Source organism: Microtus oregoni, unplaced genomic scaffold (genome assembly GCF_018167655.1).
Source record: "Microtus oregoni isolate MIOR12 unplaced genomic scaffold, Mior012 000018F_ref0000195, whole genome shotgun sequence".
Classification (NCBI taxonomy): Eukaryota; Metazoa; Chordata; class Mammalia; order Rodentia; family Cricetidae; genus Microtus; species Microtus oregoni.
Genome location: NW_024543077.1, coordinates 13997465 through 14020139, shown reverse-complemented (window position 1 = coordinate 14020139; position 22675 = coordinate 13997465). Strand labels below are relative to the sequence as shown.

The 22675-nt window shown below is 42.3% G+C and overlaps 1 protein-coding gene across 1 annotated transcript in view; it reads right to left on the bottom strand.

The window, feature by feature from the left end:
- The window catches only part of LOC121458618 (metabotropic glutamate receptor 3), a 213086-nt gene that overhangs the window by 5316 nt on the left and 185095 nt on the right, over nt 1-22675 (bottom strand). Inside the window, exons 4-5 of the mRNA XM_041667932.1 lie at nt 19027-20093; nt 9632-9806 (exon numbers count right to left, since the gene is read on the bottom strand). Coding sequence (XP_041523866.1) covers nt 9632-9806; nt 19027-20093 — 1242 coding nt within the window. The remainder of the gene's footprint in view (nt 1-9631; nt 9807-19026; nt 20094-22675) is intronic.

The window sequence follows — 22675 nt, the reverse complement described above, 5'->3', positions numbered from 1 at the left end:
AGCGAGCCTAAGCAGACTTCTGTAATCATTCTGTCTGCAAGAAACAATAATCATGCAGGCTTCTTTTAGGTTTTCTGGGGACGTGGGACAAACAGCAGCTGTTGTCTGCTCTAGGCTAAAATGGTACTTTTTGCAACTCAAAGTGAAAACTGAAAATAGTTGGAAGAGACCTTGTAGGTTTCATTATTGATCACAAAAGGACAATTTGCACCCAAGAAAAGACACATTTGACTTCACAGACACGATTAAACATGGATCAGTGCATCCACGCGGCTGCCATGGCTCCCTTTGTGGAATTCAGTTCTTCCTACTGCTCACACACGGGCTGGCCAGGCTTGGGAGGAAATTATGACTTTTTTTTCACCTAATGTAACTGGGCGCTTGATCAATTAAACATACTTATTGAATAGATTTTTCTGCATGCCAAGCCTGTTAGTCAACTGAGAATTAATGCCTCACCAAGCTCTGTAGCACATCAGACTTGGCGAAAAATAAACATCTCAGCAGAGCAAACATTTCTGTTTGCTCCCATCCATTCAGTTGTCTTGGTGGTGGTGACCTCAACTAATTTTTCCCAGGATATCTGCTTATTTATGTGTTTTTAAAAATAGTCATGGGATCAAGTTTCTACTGGCTGTCTGTCTCTTTGTATTCTTTTGTCATTAAATCTGTATTTTCGCTTATTCTCTCAATTTTGCTCACCCTCTTTCAGAAGAAGTTCCTTTGGTGACCAAGCTGTGCTGCTGGACACTGGTGTTGCAGTCTTGCTATCAGTCAAGTTTCAAGTGGAAGGCAGAATATTCATTGCTAAGACATTGGAGGTAATTCTAGACCGAATTCTCAGCAAGTATTTACTTTTACTAATTCAAATAGTGATATAAAATCTGTTAATACAGAACAAGGTAAAAATTAAAGATATTATTTTCCAGGTGAGATTTATAATCCAACAGACACTAAGACTTCTTCATTCTGAGAGATGAGTCATGAAGAGAAGATAGATCAGATGTGACTTTTGTTGCTTGTGATCCAATTTAAATTCCCGCTGAGCAGAGATCTCACTTTTGTCTACCTTACTCCATTGTTACCGCATCATGTTTTCAGTCATATTCCTCTACTGTTTCCCCTTCAGAATTACCAAAGCAGATGTTTAGTAAACATCAGGCAAACAAAGGGCTCCTTAACTTTACCCACTTTCCCCCCTCATTAATTCTGCACTCTTCTTATTCACCCCCGAGCTGCCCAGCACTGTTTTCTTTCTTTCCTATCAAAACGTGCATTAAAACTCATTCAAGGATCAGAGGTTCACTCACCATGGGAGTCTATGAGCATGGGGTGTGTGCTCCTGTGCCGAGGGATTAGAATCCGAAGCCGCAACTATCAGACTCTAAAACACTATGCCAGACTCACGCTCTATTCTCAGGTGGAGCTAGTCTTGTTAACGTCACATTCAAATTGTATACAGCCTCTCCACGTTTCATTTGTTTCCATGTCTGTCAGTCTGGTCTGAGCCACCCGCGTCTGGACAACACAGTGGTCTCATTTCATGCTATATGGAAACACAGTATCCCTACTTCAGAACACTCCTGATAGTTTTATTTAAGGTGAATTAGAAGATAAGCTAGTAAAAAAATTGGTTTTTTACTGAGCATCTAAAACAAATTATAGATAATGGTCGATGGCAAACACAGTTTTAAAATTAGCATATTCACATAATTCTGAACATGTCAGTGTTCCTAAAGATGTCTGATACCTCTGGGGTCACATGAACTTGTTTGCCTGGAGTCATCTCTAATAAAATACTGAACACTTTGGTTCAGGGACTCTTTCTGTGCTGCTTCCTGTCCAAAGGTACAACAGAGAAAGGAGGGGAATGCAGGGTAATTTAATTCAAAATACCTGCTTAATATTAAAGGACCACTTACTGAGAGAAAGCATGCCATTGACATAAACATCTAGGCACTCTAATAATATTCCTTTATTTGTCCCCATCAAATTATATTTTCTGGGATATCATGCCTTGGCTGTGTGCACTGTGGTGCTGTGGACACCTAGTCTATAACAAACGTGACATAAGGTGTTGGACCTCTGTACATGGACTTTGGAGAGGGGATCTGTGACCAGGGCGTCAGAGTAAGATGCTGCTGAGTGTGGAGCTGAAAGGAAAGCTTTTAAGTCATTCATTTTTCAGGTGCTAAGATTCTCATTATTAAATAGGTTGTCCCCCTTTAACTGAGCCATGGTAGAAAACCCAGAGAGGCCAGGCATCTTTAGAGAGTTTGATTCCTGATGTTATTTGCCCAGTTGGTTTAAAGCACCTATGAGATGGGGAGGGCCTTGGCTTTCTCACCTGGAAATGTTTTTAGAATGAATGATCCTTAGCAACCTTTTCAGTTCCAGTCTCTGTGGTCATTTTTTGGTATGGGAGAATTGTCTGTATTCTGTCAATCATGTTATAAATAAACGCTGATTGGCCAGGCAGGAAGTAAAGGCGGGAAAACCAGACAGGAAGTAGAAATGATGTAATGAGAACAGGAGAATTCTGGGAAGGAGGAAGTTGATTCCTCCCACTCTTGCCCAGACCACCGAAGCAGCAGGATGTGATTTGCCCCACTGAAAAAAAGGTACTGAGCCACATGGCTAACACAGATCAAATGGGTTAATCAAGATGTGAGAGTTAGCCAGTGAGAGGCTAGAGCTAATGGGCCAATCAGCTTATAATTTATGGAGACTTATGTGTGATTTTCTTTGGGGCTAAACAGTTGTGGGGTACCGGGCGGGACAAAAACCCCAACAAGCAGGCCTGGCTCCCCATGTTAATTTTTTCTTCTAGGTTGGTGTAAAGAGATCAGGGGTTAGAAAAGAACAGTTACAAGGCTAATACGGTGATGCCATTAAACAGGAGGAGGAAGCGCTGCAAGTCTCTAGCATGTATAGGTTTGCCTAAACCACTGCAGACCGTCCTTCCGTCCTCACTGAAGGAGGGTGTGCCAAGCTGGAATGAACGTCTCAGACTGCCGTGGACTTTTCAAGGGGGAAGACAGATTGGCATCCACTGGAATTGATTTGAATTGGATGAATTTTGTACATTTTGCCTGCAAGCAGATGGCTTCACTTTCTGATTGCTCTAGGCTCTTCATGCATTCTCCACTGATTCATATTTACAAGATGCTTCTGCCTGGGGTGAGGATGCTATCAGTTCAGGGTTTGTTACCAATAACTTGCTGATTTGTCTGGCCAGGCTGTTGCATTGCGTCAACGAGACTTTTTGAATCTGCAGTGTAGGCCCACGCTACCATTATTTTTCTAGAGTTGCAATGTAGACAAGAGATGTGGGCATTAAATGGTGTATTTAAACTTATAGCATTGCATTCGTATCTCAACAATGGATTGTACTCTGTTTACTAGGGTATTGTCAAAGGTTTAACTATTAGTAAACACAAAATTTTGTTCTCATATGCTTGCTTTCTCTTGCTGCAGCTCTGTAGAAATTTAGGCAATGCCTCTAGAAGACCGTTCACTTGATCTTTTTGTATTATTTATTTTGCTTTGTAACGTAAAAATACTTTGCATTAAAGACTAGTTTCCATTAAGGGAGCAGTTCACACATTATCACAAAGAGAGGCGACTTTCTGAGTAAAATCTGGACTCAGAGAAAATTAATCTACATCTGGGTAGAGTTCCTCTAAGACTCAGATCTGGGCATCATTATTTAGTAGACGTCTCGTGACAGAGTGTAACAATAATGACATTCATACATGTAAATGATCACTTTGAGAAAGACAAATATACACCCCCATGGGACCAAGTCTGAGTATTTAATAGCTGTGTAAGACCAGAGGGCACACTTCATTTCTCACATCTATGCCTATGCCTGCTGATCCTAAACCATTTTAATGCTTGCAGTCCGGCCTCTATAGCTCCTGAGGGCTTTGAGCTATATCAACTCCCAAATGCATCTAGCATGTCTCCTTTAACCCTATGCAGCGCCTCTTACATCGCCAGCATATTGTCTCCATTTTCTGTCTTTGGGAACTAGCTCTAAGAATCCCCTTTGCTGCTAAGCAGAGCAAAATAAAGAAGGGCGTCTTTCCTTTTTGATCTCCCATGTAGGATGTTTGTTTATGTGACGGGGTGTGGGAGCCGCATTGCAAGGATGAGTTTAGGATGTCGAGATCTCTAAGTTATACTTCCCTTGGGAGGGGCAGTCTATATGAGTGGCCAGCTGATTCTGTTCGCAAAATGACTTCCTTGGAGAGTTCCAGAGGGAGTCAGGGAATCAGCTGTGTAAGCTTGTGGCCAGTGGTATCCTAGCTGCACAGGGATGTGGCCAATGGTATCACGAAGCAAAGCATGGGGGATTGCCACTCTCTGAACCCAGGGTCTGCCTCCACTCTGAAGGTCATGAAGTGAGTGTGCCCTGCACCGCCTAATATGAAACGAAGCCAACAAGTTTGCTTACTGTTGCATCCTCAGAAGCTTCCCGTGGATTACCTCCACTGAAAAACTACGTTTTCTGTCGCAAACCAGATTTTGCCTTTGCCCCAGTTCATAGGAATCAGAATATTTGTGGGTGGAGCCAGGAAATCTCTACTTCAAATTGGTTATTTATATACAAACAATTGAGAGCCATTAGCCAGTGGGTATAATTAATGGAGAAGAGTTAAACTTATTTTTATTCTGATTTCCACTGTATATAATTAAGCAGATACAAAGTGAAGTGTTCTTTCACACATAACAATATCCAGAATATGCTGAGCAGTTAATCCCAGCACTCGGTAGGCCGAGGTAGGCGGATCTCTGTAAGTTCAAGGCTAGCCTGCTCTACAAGAGCTAGTTCCAGGACAGGCTCCAAAGTCACAGAGAAACCCTGCCTCAAAAAAACAAAATAAAACAAAACAGTATCCAAAGTATTTCATGGCGATCAGGTTCCCCAAATCTCTTTCACCATGCCCCTTCTTCATTCTGACTTCTGGGTTTAGTCATCCTTTTCCACCTGTTTATAGCAACTTCATGTAAACCCAGTTTCCTGTTATTAATGGCCTTAGCTTCTGCAAAGAGGCTGACCAAAGCTCCCAAGGGACATGCTGCATTTGCCCCTGTCTCGCCAAGGAACAAAGTAGGAAATAATGCCGCTGCACCATGAAGTCACGCGAATCCCTGGAAAGTGTGCAGCCCTGAGTTCATCTAGGATTTGGAGAGTCCAGCATGATTAAAGAGACCACGCGAGAGTCCCTGAGAGCTGGTTTAGGCCCTCCCCTTGAAGATGGGCAGGCTGGGTCCTGTCCTTGAGTAGATTTAGTTCAGGAAGGACATCCTGTGTGGGTTTCCTAGCTGGCAGGTTTTGCTGGAACTTTTACCCAGCATGCTCTCTGGAAGCCCACATGGGGAGGCTTCCCACCAGGGTGCTAAGCATAGGTGTGAGACTAGCATGCTTCCTCCAGATCAGCTTGGCCTCAGCTGGAGGATGCTAAGTAAAGCAAAATGAAGCAGATGAACTGCCCACCCAAGGTCTGGCTGAATTCCCGATTCACAAAACCATAGGAGGTGATAAGAGAGTTGCTTTAAATCACTGGGGCTGTGAAGCTCCTCATGCAGAAATAAATAACTAAACGCTAAAGAGAGAGGTAGCTCTGCTTCTTCCAAATCTCACTCTCATTCACGTGTGGTGTGTTTTTTTCTCTCGTGGAGAAAGTTCAGAATCAGTAGTAGTAACCAGTCAATGGAATACATCACCAGCACAGTGCTTTCTGAGATGACGAAAGTTACACTTGTCCCTTGATATCTGTAAAGTATTGGTCACAGGATCCTCCCCGTTCTGCTTCTCTACCCGTAAGACGGTGTTTGTCTGCTGCATACTCACCTCCCATACAGTCTATATCATCCCCAGATGACTCATCCTTAATACACTGTGCTTAGCTGGTGTTTAGAGGATAGCGACTTGAAAATTAGTTTGCACATACTTAGGCCTTTTCTGCATTTTTCTCCTTAGTGTTTAGTATTTTGATCTACAGTCAGTTGAATTTGGAGATTTAAATTCAGTGACTGCTTGCACTCTAAAACAACAGAGTGCAAGAGGTTTATTGGGGAGGAGGGTAAAAGAGAGAAAGGCCATGTCGAAGTGGGTACATGTGAGAAGAAGACAGATAGACAGGTATTTTGTTAGAACATATTGCTTCATTGATGGGATAAATTAATTAGAGCAATACTGTTGAGGTCTGGGAATACTCCAACAATGTTACATTGGGTAGACATCTACTTTAAAGCACGAATTTGGCCATTTTCAGATTAGCTTACAGAGTCACAGTGGCTCTGGTATAGCCCAAGCAGAATACTTTGTGCGAACAGATATTTTACCATTTCTGAGAACCTCTTCTCAGAATTTGGTCAGATAGAGTCCAGTATTTTTTCCAGATATTTAATAATGCCCACCATGTGTATTAGAACATGCTACTATGTTCTGAGTTACTGAGGTCTGGTTTTTAAAATGTCTGTTACAACTTAAAGACTATGTTATTGTCTTTAAGACCAGCCACGATAAGCTAAATATGGACAGATCACCCAAAGGAACTTCCTTACTTCCAACCATTATCAGCTGCCAGAGTAGGACTCAGCCACCAATAAATTTAATAGAGGTCTGAGTCTCAGTAGTTTACCCTGAAGCAATACCTGGCTGCAGGAAGAACCACAAACTGAGATTACCTGAGCACCACCCAGGAACAGACCATCCAAAGGAAATGCCTAACATTCCAACTGCTGTAGATAGAATCACCTGCCAGCACACTCACCGGGACACTTCTAGACAAATGTCAGTCAATCAGGGGCCCTAAAACCTCACCCCACCTTTACTACTATAAAAACCCAGCTCTGACTGAGTTGGGGGCTCTCCGTTTATGCCAATCCATTGGACGCGCGGAGAGACTGACTTTGCCAACTTGCATAAAATAAAGGCTTTTTGCTTTTACATATGGGACTCGGTCTCCTTGTTGACTTTTGGGAAACTTCATGGATTTGGGTATAACAGTTACATGTTACAGTCATGCCCACCAGCTTTGAGCTATGGACTCAAGGGAAACCTGTCCTATTTAGTGTAGTGATGCCACTTCTTCCTTATGGCAGTTATTAACCACCTGGCATCATGCACTAGGTGCTTACCAGCCCCAACATGCTTTCTGGGATGGCAGCACAGTATTCTAATTATGTATACCAGCTTGACATTCAGAGGTACTGATGCTAAGTTCTGATTCAGATATTTTAAAAATACTGCTTCATTGACTGGGGTAATTATGAACCTGTGATGTCAGATTCCCCTCTGTATGCTGTGAATATGTTTTATTACCACTGGTTAATAAAGAAGCTGCTTCAGCCTATGGCAGGGCAGAATATAGCCAGGCTAGAAGAGGTATACAGAGAGAGTAGGTGGAGTCAGAGAGATGCCATGCTGAGGGAGGCAGACGCCAGATCCTTACCAGTTAGCCACAGTCTCATGCTAATACACAGATTAATAGCAATGGGCTAATTTAAGATGTAAGAGTTAGTTAATAAGAAGCCTGAGCTAATAGGCCAAGCAGTGTTGTAACTAATATAGTGTCTGTGTGCTTGTTGTCTGAGCAGTTGGGAAACGAGGAGCAGTCTCCCTTTACAGCCCTGTTCAGGTTTTTTATCTCAAAAGCTGTGAACATTAAATAAGATGTAAATTGCACAGACACACGAAGTATTTAGCACAATGCCCATCATGTAGAAAATATAGGAAAGTGATAGTTTCTGTGCATCACATTATTTTTTTATCACCAGTTTTTTATTGTCTGAACTAGCTAGCTATAACAATTTTGTTTAGTCAAGAAATGAACAGATTTGTTTGGTTTGGAAATAAGCATGTTTCTTTCTTTTATGGGCTTTACTTCACCAATGGGAACCTCAGTTTTTGGTAGGAAGTGTGTGGGTCCCTGAGGCACAGCAGCTCAGGTCTAAGGAGATAAGGGTAGAGGTGCACCCCAGAACACGTGTGCCCCCTCTCTGTAACTCTCCCTCTGGTGGAGAAAAGGTGACCCTGTTACATTCTATTCTTGTTGGAGAAACTGAGGCACTAATGTAATAGCTCACCCTATGACGCTGAGCTATTTTGAAATCTCCTTTCTAATGGGCTGGAGGCAAATTTTTGAGGAGTCATTTGTCTCTGTCATTCCTGGACTTCCCTCTCCCTGTGGCTCCATCCTCTTTTCTCTTACCCAGTGAATTTCCCTTATTTTGAACGACAGATTAATTGGAAATAATTTAAAAAGCTGTCTGTTTCGGATACACTTGTGCTTTAGGAACCTTGACTTATGTGCTTTGGAGTGACTGTTTCAGCCACCATCTTAGGTACAAAATTCCCAGTAGAGCAAAGAATGGTGATCCGGGGAGCCATCCTAGAACCCTGTTCACACAGTTGCTTTCAGGGAGAAATCACTGTGCCATGGAGTCAGGAAGATCTTTTCTAGCACTTTCCAAAGTCTGGTCATGGGACATTAGTTGTACTTTACTGTGCTTACACACAAACGGAACAAACAAGTGTCCTTATTGAGAAGATTCTCCAAAATTTAGTTCCAATGTCTCTCCAATTCTTACCTTCCCATGTTAAATAAGTGGTTGAACTTTTGGAAAGGGTGGTATCCGCTGGTAGTCTTTCCCCCTGGTAGCATCTCCCCCTGGTAGCATCTCCACTGGTAGCATCCCACCCCAGGTAGCATCCCGCCCCAGGTAGCATCTCCCCCTGGTAACCATCTCCCCTTGGTGAGCATCTCCCCCCTGGTAGCATCTCCTCCTGGTGAGCATCTCCCCTTGGTGAGCATCCCCCCTGGTAATATCTCCCCCTGGTGAGCATCTCCCCTTGGTGAGCATTTCCCCCTGGTAGCATCCCACCCCAGGTAGCATCTCGCCCCAGGTAGCATCTCCCCCGGTGAGCATCTCCCCTTGGTGAGCATATCCCCCCTGGTTAGCATCTACCCCTGGTGAGCATCTCCCCTTGGTGAGCATCTCCCCCTGGTAACATCTCCCCCTGGTGAGCATCCCCCCTGGTAACATCTCCCCCTAGTGAGGATCTCCCCCTGGTGAACATCTCCTCCTGGTGAGGATCTCCCCCTGGTGAGGATCTCCCCCTGATGAGCATCTCCCCTTGGTGAGCATCCACCCCTGATGAGCATCCCTCCTTGCACTTTTCATGAAGCATTTTCAATATGTCTGTGACTCTGAATATTCTGTATAGAACACTGCTCTCTAGTCAATGAGTAAAGTGAGGCCAGAGCAACTCACTGATTCTCCCATGGCAACCCAGGGGACTATTGCAAAAAGACTAGAAGGCTGGTCCTATGGTTACACAATCTGATCAATTACAGTTAATTGAATAGGTTGCATGTCTTTCTTCCATAACAGACACTATCTAGCAACCAAACAGAATGCTGAGTCTTCTGCTTCTTACTGTATCCTTAGCACATAGTTCAGTCTGATACACATCCTAACTTAATATTCATGTTAGAACTTAATAACACTGATCTGAGATTCACTATAGGGACAGGCACGCTTTGTTGGGCCCTGCTGTCCTGGCTCCCCATGTGAGGCTGTTTGCGAATGAATTAGTGTGTGCTTCCATACTTACACTGAGAATACGTGGTGGCAGTTCCGCTAACACTGAACCTGTTGAGGTGAAGCCTGTGCGTGACCACATTCTTCTGGGGTTGGAACAGGACAATGTGTACCTTGGGGGCAAACAAACAGCCCAAGACCACGAAACCGCTCAGGCTAACGGAGATGCACATAGTTGTCGTCTGCACCTGTAAGAAAGGTTGGCTCAATGAATGTCCAACTATAAATCCCATCATGAAGTCAACTAAAGAGAACACTGAGACAAGGCCAAGTTAGAAAACGAGAATCGTTCATTAACTCTGTTCTTCTCATAGCTAAGTTTATGTGCTAATTATATAGGATCTTCTGTGTTTGGAATATTCATGAAAACATTGTTTAGGATTTCAAAGCAAGCATCATTTGTGTGGGTTGATTCTGACTGCTTGCCAAGACTTCACATGGATTTCCTGATTTTCTTTACATTTGTATGATGATATTTATGCGGAGCTGGTGAAGTCAGAATCGTAAATAGCAAAACACAGATATTCAGTGATGAGAGTACTAGATCGCAGGCGGTTATCACCAATGAACATGGCTCATTCAAAGTTCACTTGTCCAGTTCCTTCAATAAGTCACATGATTAAAAGTTGGTGTTTAATATACAGCTCTCTGTTTTCTTTTACACCACCAGTTCCTATGGCCCTGACTTTATCTTCAGACTTACAGCAGCATTTGACATCAGTAATCATTTCCTAATTTTGACTTCCAAGACATATCCCTCCCTAGAAGGGGTGTTTGCTCCTGGTTTTAATGACCTCTTCTATCTGAACTTTAAGATCTGGAGTGTCTCAGACCTCAGGTTTTTGATATCTCCCCTTCATCGTTAAGTTTACATGACTTAGATACGTGCTATATTGTTTATATCCAGATATTTACTAGTGTAGACCTATCCTGAATGCTTTTGTATTTACATACTCAACTGCCACAATCACACATTATGCTGAATATTTAGTAGAAAAGAAGGAAGTTCATATCACCAAGCTTGACCTCCTTTCCTAATTGTTTCAGTCTGAGTAACAGCGGATGCTTAAAAACCTTGGGAGTTATCTTTGCTTTTTCCACTGTCCTTAAACTCACTCTTCCAATCCATGAACACGTTCTGTCCAAGATAATCCTGTGTAGATCTCATGTTTCTACTTAGCTTGTAAGCAAAGGCTCTAACTACCTCTGTTCTGAGCTTTAGACGAAGGAGTCTACTCCTAGTGCAGCGACCATTGTTCCTCTGTGTGAGAAGTGAGACTCGGAAACTCTGTTGAATGTTCAGTCTGGCTATGGCTGTTATTGCTGTTGGCGTCAATCACAGTCTTTTCTGGAAGTTTTGCAATGACACTGCTGTGGTAACTGGGTATGTAATATGTACAATAAAATCTCAGACACTCTGGTCTTTGACAGTTTGGGCAGCAAGGACGCAGTTCTAACTCAGATAGGCTTTATAAGGAAGGAAGTCTAAGGGTCTCAAGGGCCAAAGAAACTCTATAAAAATCAATAACACATATGTTGGCACAATTGTGTGGTCAGTCTGACATACTCAAACGGGACTCTACTCATTGCCTGTTAAGTGGAGGATCTGTAGGGAGACTGAATGTTGGGTTATAGAGAAGGGTTCAAAGAGAAGCTAGCATGGCACTCTAATTATTTCTGAATCTTTCTGGGATGGGGGAGGGTGCATTTCTTCACAGCAGGAGTCAAGTCCATGTGAAACTAACAACTTAATATTGAATTTATTCTGATTGGGCAGAAAGTTCTATTTCTTTGAACACAGAAGTTGTGAAGGTTTGAACCTCACTAATCAGGAGAAGAGAGACCTTCAGAAAAGGCAAAGGTGGATGGGTCATCTGAACTTGTCCTATGTCCTCGAGAAGCAGAGCATACAGGACATATAGTTCCATATGTACAAAGCACATGGTCCTTGTGGGTCCAGGGCCCTTGGTACTTGTTACAGAAGGAAAGCCACAATGGGCTCTCTCAAGGCTTATCACTTTAGAGGTAACTTTTCAAATGGATAAAAGTTTCAGTTTTGCAGTGGAATTTGGATGTGTAAAGAAGCTTTTGTCTACTTGACTACATTTCCCCAGGATGGAAAAACTCTAGGATATCCACAGACAAGGCACTTATCGGCATTTGTACTCTTACCTGGGTTAGACTTATTCTTTCTTCTTTTGTCTTTCGTTTATTTTTTATTTTAAAAAATTATCTATTTATTATTCTTTGCCAGTTTAATCCATGTACACAATAAGTATTTGGTTTTCCTCTGGTGTGTTCCTTGTCCTGTTTGCCCTTGTTCTTCTACTGAACCTTTACACACATGTCTTCCTAGTTTCACGTCCTTTTGGTGTGTGAGCCACTTCGTTTAGATGGAGTAGCCCGCTTAGACTATTTACTAGAATAGGAACAACTTAGCAGTGGTTGCACCAGTGAAGAAAGCAACAAGTCATCTTCCAACAGCCATTAGCTGTCAGTAGTCCCTCAGGGGGTGGAGCCTCATGAGGTTCTCTCCCATACAAGAAGAAAGGGTGATGGGCTGGTCCTGTGCAGGTCAGCTGTGCAGACAACCCCAGCTGCAGTGAGTTTGTGGGGGCACTTGTTGGGTGCTTTATAGCTGTATTCCTCAAAGTCTGACTCTTAAATATATTCTTCTTCCCTCCCATAGTGTTGGCTGAGCCTTGGTGTGTGTGTGTGTGTGTGTGTGTGTGTGTGTGTGTGTGTGTGGTACAGATGTCCTATTTAGACCCCAGCGCTCCACACGGTTACTTATTCTCTCCACTCTGCTCAGTTGTGAGTCTCTGTATCCACTGCCACCCACTGAAACAAAAGCAGAATCTCTGATGCCGTCTGAGAGCTACACTAATCCACAGGTATACGGAGAAGTGTTCAGAGGTAGGTTGACACTACATCCATTTACCAAAGAATAGTGGTAAATCACCTGGAGACCTGTGATCTCCTCAGCCGTGCATTCTTAGCCAGGTTTTCAGTACCGGTTGTGAGTTCCCTCTTGTGGGGTGGGCCTCTGAATAGAGGTATCCTATATGGAAGGCAATGCTCCTGGAACCTATAGGTTATTAAACCAAAATCCAAATGACAGTTGTGGGATGACTATCTCCCTCTGAGCTGCCAGTCGGGGACGTCTCAGAAATGACAATACACGTTATTGATATTGCTCTTGGCTGTTCACCAGAACTTGCTAAGACCCTATTGCTAAAGACAGGGCATAGAGTAAGCAAGCCAGAAGTGCCCTAGACGCTACATTCCTGCTGGCTAGCTTTCACTACTCCTGACGCTGCTCTGCAGGCTGCAGGGAGGGAGACGTTACCAACAGTCTTACTCAGCTGTGAAGCCGGAAAGCTACAATACTCTCTTTTTCTTTCTTTAATGCGGGGCATCACCATGAAGGTTAGATTCCCTAGACCCCACTCTCATCCTGTCTCAGCCTCCCTGGTGTTAGGACTACAGCCATGTACCACCATGTCTGACCAAATTGAACATACAGGTGCCCCCCCCCCAAATCAGACCTTAAGTTGAGCTGCAAGTGGCTTCTTATTGGCACAGGGCTGCACCTCCCCTCCACAGTGCCTGCTTTCTGTACGCTCTCTGTTATGATTTTAGCCGCTTTAGGAGAAACACACTGAAGGTGAGGGACAAGTTCTTTCCATCCTTCAGGGTGGTCGAAGTCTACCTGCACCAGACACTGGAGAATTCAAGAGAGGGGGACATTCTAATTTGTACGTCATGCTGACCCAAATCATCCTCTTACCTAGTGTTTTCACTGGGGAGGTAGGGCTGGGACAAAGGTAAGACACATATTTTAGATGAAAATTGGATGGGGACGCTGATAACTCAGTAATTAAGAGAAATTACATTATAATGCTATATTTTTTAAATTTTACACATATATATGGTATGAGTGTTCTGTCTACACGTATGCCTCCATGCCCAAAGAGGGCATCAGATCCCATTACAGATGGTTGTGAGCTACCACGGGGTTGCTGAGAATTGAACTCAGGACCTCTGGAAGAGCAGTCAGTGCTCTTAACCACGGAGCCATCTCTCTGGTCCTTATTGCTTTATTTTTAAAATCAGAAATAATGCTAACATTTGTGATGAGCACAAGAATTAAACTGGAATGGGTTCATTAACAGTGCTGTGCTTTGGTATATACAATCAAGTCAGGAAAGGTGGGCCCGTCTCAATCATGGCAAATTCAGGTGACCCTGAGTCCAGTTTGCATTGAGTTCTAGAAAGTGGAACCTGGGGGTCCTACAGAGATGTTGACCCTACTTGCTGCCGTGATTGTGAAAAAGTCCTTTGCGTCTGAACCAGTAGTTACATGGGCTCTGCCTTGTCCCTGGCACTGTGGCAGGTTACTGTGTCTACTTCTAACCCTCTCAAATATTAACACTTGGATGCAGCTCTCACAGCCTCTGTCCTACCAAGCAAGCTAACCACTCCATAATTTCAGTCACCAAAAAAAAAAAAAAAAAAAAATCTTCCAATGGTTTCCTTTTCTATAGATAATAAAATTTATATTCTCTTCTACATTCTACAAAGTCCTACATGGTTTAGCTCCCAGTCAACCTCTTAGATCAAATAACTCTTGCATTTATGTATTAAACTGTAGCTGTCCAGGCCTTTCTACCTAACACATTTCTGCATGACAGCGCTGGTGTTGGCGGTTTCTTCTGGCTGGCTTGTAGAATTTGGGGGCTTGGCTGCTTCTCATTCTACAGGATGTTGCGGGAGCTCCTTCAGCTTTTTCGGTCAATAGCCGCTGAGATACCAGCCCATTGGGGCGTGGTCTCTCTCTCTTTAAAAAAAAAAGTGGCCACTTTTCTCTGCACTCTCTCTCTGGCTTCCGGCTCCCCTTCCAGCGATTAGGTGCCCTTCCTGATTGCGCAGAGGGTTGTTGTCTGGGACGGTGATCTGTAAGTTTTTCCCCCGTAAATAAATACCATTCTATTAATCATAGTTCCAAACTGGTGTGGGATTGTTTGTGACTTACGCCTTCAACAGTAGACATTGTGCAATGGGCACCAACAAAATTGGCTGACAATTCTTTAAAAATAATTGATGATTTGCTATATTTACTTAAATTTCAAGATTATCAACCTGGGCATATTTGGATTTTATTGTATTTGAACTTTATCGGAATTCCAGGGTCACATCTGCAGTCCCTACCTTGTCTTTTCACAGTTAGCCTGTTCATATTTACTGTTGACTTCTGCAATGCGGTGAAATTTCTGGTATCTCCAGCGATTCTGTCTAGTTAGTACTCTACTGTATTGCTATCATACAAGGGCAAACTCAAGTTTTGGTGCATCAGAAACAAGTGCTAACTTCTTTAATAAAGGTTTGCTTTGGGTAACATTTTCTTTTTTACTTTAAAGCGGCTTTTTTTTTTTTTTTTTTTTTTTTTGAGGATGAGAAGTTGAAACTCTACATGGTTATCATCCCCCTGATTCCTGATAGGCTAAACCAGGTTCACTAATTGGTGGTGCACACCTTTAATCCCAGCACTTGGGAGGCAGAGGTGGGCAGAACTCTGTGAGTTCGAGGCCAGCCTGGTCTACAAGAGTTAGTTCTAGGACAGACTCCAAAGATACAAGGAAACCCTGTCTTAAAAAGTCAAAAAAAAAAAATCAGTTGTCCATGCTGATCTATGGGGTGAGTGTATATATAAGGACAACAGCTAGGGATAGGGGCTTTTAAAATATTTGTAATACTTCTCTGTTTTATTCTGAAATTCTGAATGTTCAAACTCTTTTTTTTCATATATTTTTCTTTAATTTTGCTTATTAAATTGTGATACTACTTCTCTTAAAGATTTTTAAAATTTTAAAATGAATAAATAAATGCTTAAATATCTTAGCATTAAAAAAACCTGACAATTACTCTAACATTGAACTTAAGTTCCTTTTTGTACTGATTATTATTGTATGCAGTCCATAAGTTTCATGCATATAGTTGAGAATAATTTGAACTCGAGACGGTAGCCTTTGTCAGAATCTTGGTTTTTTTTCTTCCTTTAAAAAATCATTTTATTTGGTAGAAATTACATATACATATATATATCTTAAAGCAAATGATATATGTATTTTAAAACTTGAATTAATTTTCACATAGCATATTAAGATTAATAATGGTATGTATATGTCCATAACATGTGTTGAAATATGAAAGCATTATAGAATGATAAATTAATAAGCACATGTTGCCGCTTACCTGCTTGTGTGGAGAACAAATAAAAAATACCTTTTTATACCCTCAAGAATGTAATCTATTTCTATTAATAATACATACCATGATGTGCCATAAAACACCTTTAAGGTGTTTGCTTGCTTGCTTGCTTATTTGGTTTTTCCATGCCTGAGGTTTGGGATTTGCTGTGTCTTCCTTCTGAGATGTGGTTTCCTAGATTTGGGGCAATGTTGTAATTACTGGTAAACAGAAGATTTGGAAATGCTCTTTTACTACTTCCTTTTGTAAAATCATGGTACAACAAGGAAACAGGCCTGTGAAAAACTAATTTATGATGACTTAGAAAATAGAATAAAAACCAATGGTGGGAAGAGGGAGTAAATCATTTATTTATTTATTTATTTATTTATTTTGTATACAATATTCTGTCTGTGTATATGCCTGCAGGCCAGAAGAGGGTACCAGACCCCATTCCAGATGGCTGTGAGCCACCATGTGGTGGCTGGGAATTGAACTCAGGACCTTTGGAAGAGCAGGCAATGCTCTTAACCTCTGAGCCATCTCTCCAGCCCCGAGGGAGTAAATCTTATGACTCACGGAAGACACTAGAGTTAGAATTACTACAGCAAAATTAACTTATCAATGGCTCAACAACTTGTGAAATTATGATGGGATGATGACATCAGCCCCACAAGAGATGGTAATTATATGGCAGTCCATAAATTTGAACTCTATAAATAACGACTTAATTAGGTTATGCATACACGTGTAATAAAGGTTTTAGCAGTTCAACAGTACATAGACACTCATAATTATACATGGTATATTTGTATACATAACTAAAGGCTTAGAAAGTGCACAACAGACTGTATTTTAATCAATCGCAGGGAAGTTCTAAAGCATGAATAAAAGTTTTAGATCTCTGTTCTGATCTTGACTTAATGTTACAGTGATACTTTAGTTTATACATGCATCTATTATATACAGCCTCTTGTGTCTAATTTCAAGTATTCTCATTAGGGTTTTAGTGATTAAGTATCATTCTCTTGTCAATTGCCTTTTAAATTTAATTAAGACACTTTTATGTGTATGTATTATGTTTTATTCCTCACTAGATTATAAACTACTTGAATGGCCCTCCAGTTATATCTGTCTTTCCCTCTGTGCCTGGCAGAGTGCTCTGAGCAAACTAAGCACTAATTAAATGTCTTAAAGCATAGAGAATTAATTTTCTCATATCATATTGAAGTTAATCATGGCATTTGTAATTATTTGATTCTTTCTTGAGATGAAATAAAAGGAATCTACCCTCACCCCTACCCAGCAAAGCATTGCTAAGTTAAAAGAACAAAGGAAAGCTCAGTCCGGTGATCCAATGTGGGTCTCTGTCTCTATCTCCATCCAACGCCAGATGAAGGTTCTATGGTGATATTCAAGATATTCATCAGTTTGGCTATAGGGTAGGGCCATATCAGGCTCCCTCTCCTCAGCTGCCCAAGGAACAAGCTAGGGACATCTCCTTAGACACCTGGTAACCTCTCTAGAGTCAAGTCTCTTGCCAACCTTAAAATGGCTCACTTAATTAAGATATCTACTTCCCTGCTCCCATATCCATCCTTCCTCCATCCCAACTGTCCCATTCCCCCAAACTCTCCCCATCCTCCCCTTCTCCCTACTCTCTCCCCATCTCCCCTTACCCCCACCCCACCCCCACCCCCAAGCTCCCAATTTTTGCCTGGCAATCTTGTCTACTTCCAATATCCAGGAGGATAACTATATGTTTTTCTTTGGGTTCACTTTCTTATTTAGCTTCTCTAGGATCAAAAATTATAGGCTCAATGAGCTCCCAAGGTCCAAATGAGGAGCAGAAGGAGGGAGAACATGAGCAAGGAAGTCAGGATCGCGAGGGGTGTGCCTACCCACTGAGACAGTGGGACTGATCTAATGGGAGCTCACCAAGGCCAGCTGGACTGGGACTGATGGAGCATGTGATCAAACCAGACTCTCTGAATGTGGCTGACAATGAGTGCTGACTGAGAAGCCAAGGACAATGGCACTAGGTTTTGATTCTACTGCATGTACTGGCTTTGTGGGAACCTAGTCTGTTTGGATGTTCATTTTCCTAGACAGGATGGAGGCGGGAGGACCTTGGACTTCCCACAGGGCAGGGAACCCTGACTGCTCTTTAGACTGGAGAGGAAGGAGGAGGGAGAGTGGGGGGAGGGGGACGGAAAAGGGAGGAGGTAGAAATTTTTTTGTTTTTCTTTTTCTTTTTTATTAATTATTTATTAAAGATTTCTGCCTCCTCCCCGCCACCGCCTCCCATTTCCCTCTCCCTCCCCCGGTCAAGTCCCCCTCTCTCTTCAGCCCAAAGAGCAATCAGGGTTCCCTGCCCTGTGGGAAGTCCAAGGACCACCCACCTCCATCCAGGTCTAGTTAGGTGGGCATCCAAACTGCCTAGGCTCCCACAAAGCCAGTACGTGCAGTAGGATCAAAAACCCATTGCCATTGTTCTTGAGTTCTCAGTAGCCAGACCTGGAAACAACCTAGGTGCCCTTCAATGGAAGAATGGATGAAGAAAGTATGGAATATATACATATTAGAGTATTACTCAGCAGTAAAAAACAAGGACTTCTTGAATTTTGCGTACAAATGGACGGAAATAGAAAACACTATCCTGAGTGAGGTAAGCCAGACCCAAAAAGAGGAACATGGGATGTTCTCACTCATATTTGGTTTCTAGCCATAAATAAAGGACATTGAGCCTATAATTCGTGATCCTAGAGAAGCTAAATAAGAAGGTGAACCCAAAGAAAAACATATAGGCATCCTCCTGAATATTAACCTTCATCAGGCGATGAAAGGAGACTGAGACAGAGACACACATTGGAGTACCGGACAGAAATCTCAAGGTCCAAATCAGGAGCAGAAGAAGAGAGAGCACCAGCAAGGAACTCAGGACCGCGAGGGGTGCACCCACACACTGAGACAATGGGGATGTTCTATCGGGAACTCACCAAGGCCAGCTGGCCTGGGTCTGAAAAAGCATGGGATAAAACCGGACTCGTTGAACATAGCGGACAAGGAGGTGGAAATTTTTAAGAAAAATAAAAAAAAAAGAACAAAGGAAAGAAGAAAGTCAAATTAAGGAAAAGATAGAAGCAGTCAAAGACTTACTCTGTAGTCGCTCGATGTCACATAAAATATTGGGAGGAAGGCCAACCAGATGATGCAGGTGGTGTACATGGTGAAGCCTATGAACTTGGCTTCATTGAAGTTTTCAGGACATTTCCTTGTTTTGAAAGCATAGACAGTGCATAGGATCACCAGGACCACATCGTAGGTCAGAGAGATCAACATGCTGGAATCTTTGACATTGCATTTTAGGATGACTGTCTCCCGCTTCTCTGGAAGGGTGTATCTTCTGGTGCCTGGAGTCTCCAAGATAAGCCACACAGACACCATCACAATCTGCACCAGGATCAAACCCAGGCAGATAAAAACCTGAGAACTGGGACTGATGAATTTTGGCCTCTGGGCGCCGTTCTTGACACCATCGAAGATGCGAGCAATGCAGTTTGTTTTGGTCAGCAGAGCCGAATAACAGATGGCGAAGGAGGTCCCAAGCCCAAGCCGGCGCAATGCGCAGATAACAGGTGATGGTTTAGCAATGAAGAAGAATGTCATACCATAGGACAGGCTCACTCCAAACAACAGGATGTAGCAGAGTTCTCGGCCTGATGCTTTGACCAAGGGTGTGTTGTTGTGCTTGATAAACACAGTTATAACTATGCAAGTGCACATGAAACCCAGGCAGGCAATGGTGACTGGGCCTATTGCCCAGGCGTCCTCCCACTTGATGTAATCCTCTGGAAGATTGTAGCATCCAGAGAGGTCAGCTGTTGGCCACTGGCCAGGCCCACAATCCATACAGGTGAACTCATCGATTAGGTATTCGTAGGGCTCGCAAGGGATGCAGATCCAGCAGCAGACGTCCCCTGGCTGCATATTCTTCATTTCGTTGGGGGCACAGGGGTCGCTGCACTGGGAAGTGGGGATTGAGTTTCGGGACCAGTGGATAGAGTCTACGTCTAGAAATAAAGTTTCTGCCCAGTGGCCAACCTTCAAGTAGGAATACTTTCCATTCACGTTCTGGAAGTTGAACACGTTGTATCTTCCCATCCCGTCTCCGAAAGTGTCAAACTTCACAATGCTGTCTGCTCCTTTATTCGGGTTGAACGGAGCTTTGATACATAGAATGAAGACAAGAAAAGAACACTTGTTTAGGTGTCTCCTATGTCATTAGTCAATTCCTTTTGCCATACACTCAGCAGAACTGAAGGAGCAGGGACTAGCGTTACCCAGGCTGACACACTTTGTTACTTACCATCGAAAGCCACACATCAAAAGCTTAAAGCTTCCAGAGTGCTTATGCATTCATAAGGTTACTCACTTAGGATTGCCGCGTGTCTAACGGGTGCCAAGTGCCAGTGATAATAATGAACATCACACAGCGCCACTTCACAGGAGCATGCGACGTTGTACTCTGTGATGGGAAGTGCTATTTGCTTGAAATCTTTGTAACGGGAATCTGGCAGAACTTCATGTCTCGTTTCATACTTGTTTATACAACCACTAAATTTTTTACCATCTTATTTATATTCATGACAACATAAAATTAATAGCAAAAATTCTCTCCTTGAAATGAGATCGCAATATAAATATATAACACATGCATTTAAATATTTCTGATGATTAGTATAGGAAAAAATTGAAATGTATTTGTAGTCATTCTGAAGTTCTTGGCATATAGTCTTGCTGTGTAGCCCAGGCTAGCTTTAAATTCACAGCAGTTCTCTTACCTCAGCATCTTGAATGCTGGGGTTACAAAGATGTGCTGTCCACTTTGTTAGCTATCTTGTGCACACAACAGTATGCAGGACATTTGCAAGTGAGCTTTACTGCCAGTGTAGAGGGTGGGACGATCTCAAACAATGAGATGTTCTCGATCCTGTCCCTTTGCTACACCTTTGGGAAGACCTGGAGAGCAGCTGGTCTGAACACCCAAGCTTCTTTTTTCTCAACTGTCACTGACCATGTGTCTAAACTCCTAAAATAAGTTTGATACAATTTATTATTATTACATCCTGTTTTGCATTTATTAAACGTCTCAGAAATATTATACTGAAGAGCTCCATGGAGACTATGAACTGAGAGGGGAAGCTTTTTCTCCTTAAGAGTTTTTAATTTTAATTAAAATATAGTTACATTATTTCCTCTTTTCCTTTCCTCTCTCTAACCCCTCCCATGTCTTCTCCCTCCAGCCTTTCCCATGTTCCTCTTTTACTTACTATAAAATCATGGCCCCACTTCTCTGGCTATTATTATATACTCTCTCTGTCTCTGTCTCTCTGTCTCTCTCTCACACACACACACAAACACACACACATACACATACACACACACACGCACACACATACACAAATACACAAATATATATATATATATATATATATATATATATATATATATCTACAACCTGCATTGCTTGTATGTAAAGAATTCAGGGCTGACCACTTGGCATTGAATACCTGATTCGGGGACTCATCCCTGAAAAGAGTAATTCTATCATTCTCAGCAGTCAGTCACTAGTTCCCTGTAGCTCTTTGTCTGCGGGTAAGGCCCAGTAAAATCTCCTCGTTTCACATGAGCTTGTCTCATTGCTGCTGTTATTGTTAGGTCTTGTTTTGGTAACCACATTGGTGCGGTATCATGGATATAGTTTCCATGTCATCTGTAGGAGACATGCATGACCTCTGATATTCTGGCTCTTATAGGCTTTCTGCTCACTCTTCTGTAATAGTCCCTGAGCCATAGGTGTGCAGACACTATGCTGAAGAGGGAGTTTTTACTCAGCTTACAGCTTCTCATCTAGCCTGCTTACCTCTCCTACATATGTGTGCTGTCTTGTAGTAATTACTTTGCAATTGTCTTCAAGATGCAGCTGAAGATTGAATTTTCATTCAGGACCAGGCTCAGTAAGTGACTATGTGCTCTTTATTTTTGTTCCACACTGGCTGGTCTGTTGTGTATTTTCCATTTCATACTATTAGTCACTACTTTTTCCTTAGAAGAAGATTGTGTCTGTCTGGGTGATTCATAGATATACACTATTCATACTTATGGAGAGAAACCAAGAGAGTAGAATAAGATACCCATAAATAGGCCTACTACATCCTAATAAATGCTAATGGTGGTATCTGAGACAAGTGAAGGTCTTACATACACATTGTTAAGTAAATGTTTAATCAGCTGGGAAAAATGAAATTTTCTGTACCTCATTACTTATGCCTTGATAAATTTTGAAAAGATCAAAGTTTTATGTGGAAAAAACAAAGGCATAGAAGTTCTAGAAATAAAAAGAGCATATTAATATCAGAGTGGAAAAAGTCCTTTTCAAAGGCTATTGAAAATGAAGAACAAACAAACACACAGAAACCAAAACCACAATAATGCAAAAAACTGGCATCCTGGTGGAATTCATAATCTCAGCATTGGGGAGCAGGAGACAGGATGATTCCTGGGGTTCACTGATTAACCAGCCCAGATTAATGGGTGATTGCCAGGTCCCAGGGAGAATATCTGCCTTAAATATCGAGATGGATTGTTCTTCATGAACACTGGTTGATCTTCGCTTCCACACACATGCATGTGAACCCTCATATACACATGTACCCCACACATGTGCACACATGCAAACTTCCCAAACCAATAAATATGAACATTGAAGCATAAGTGAGAAACGATAATGCAAGCTTCAAATGGT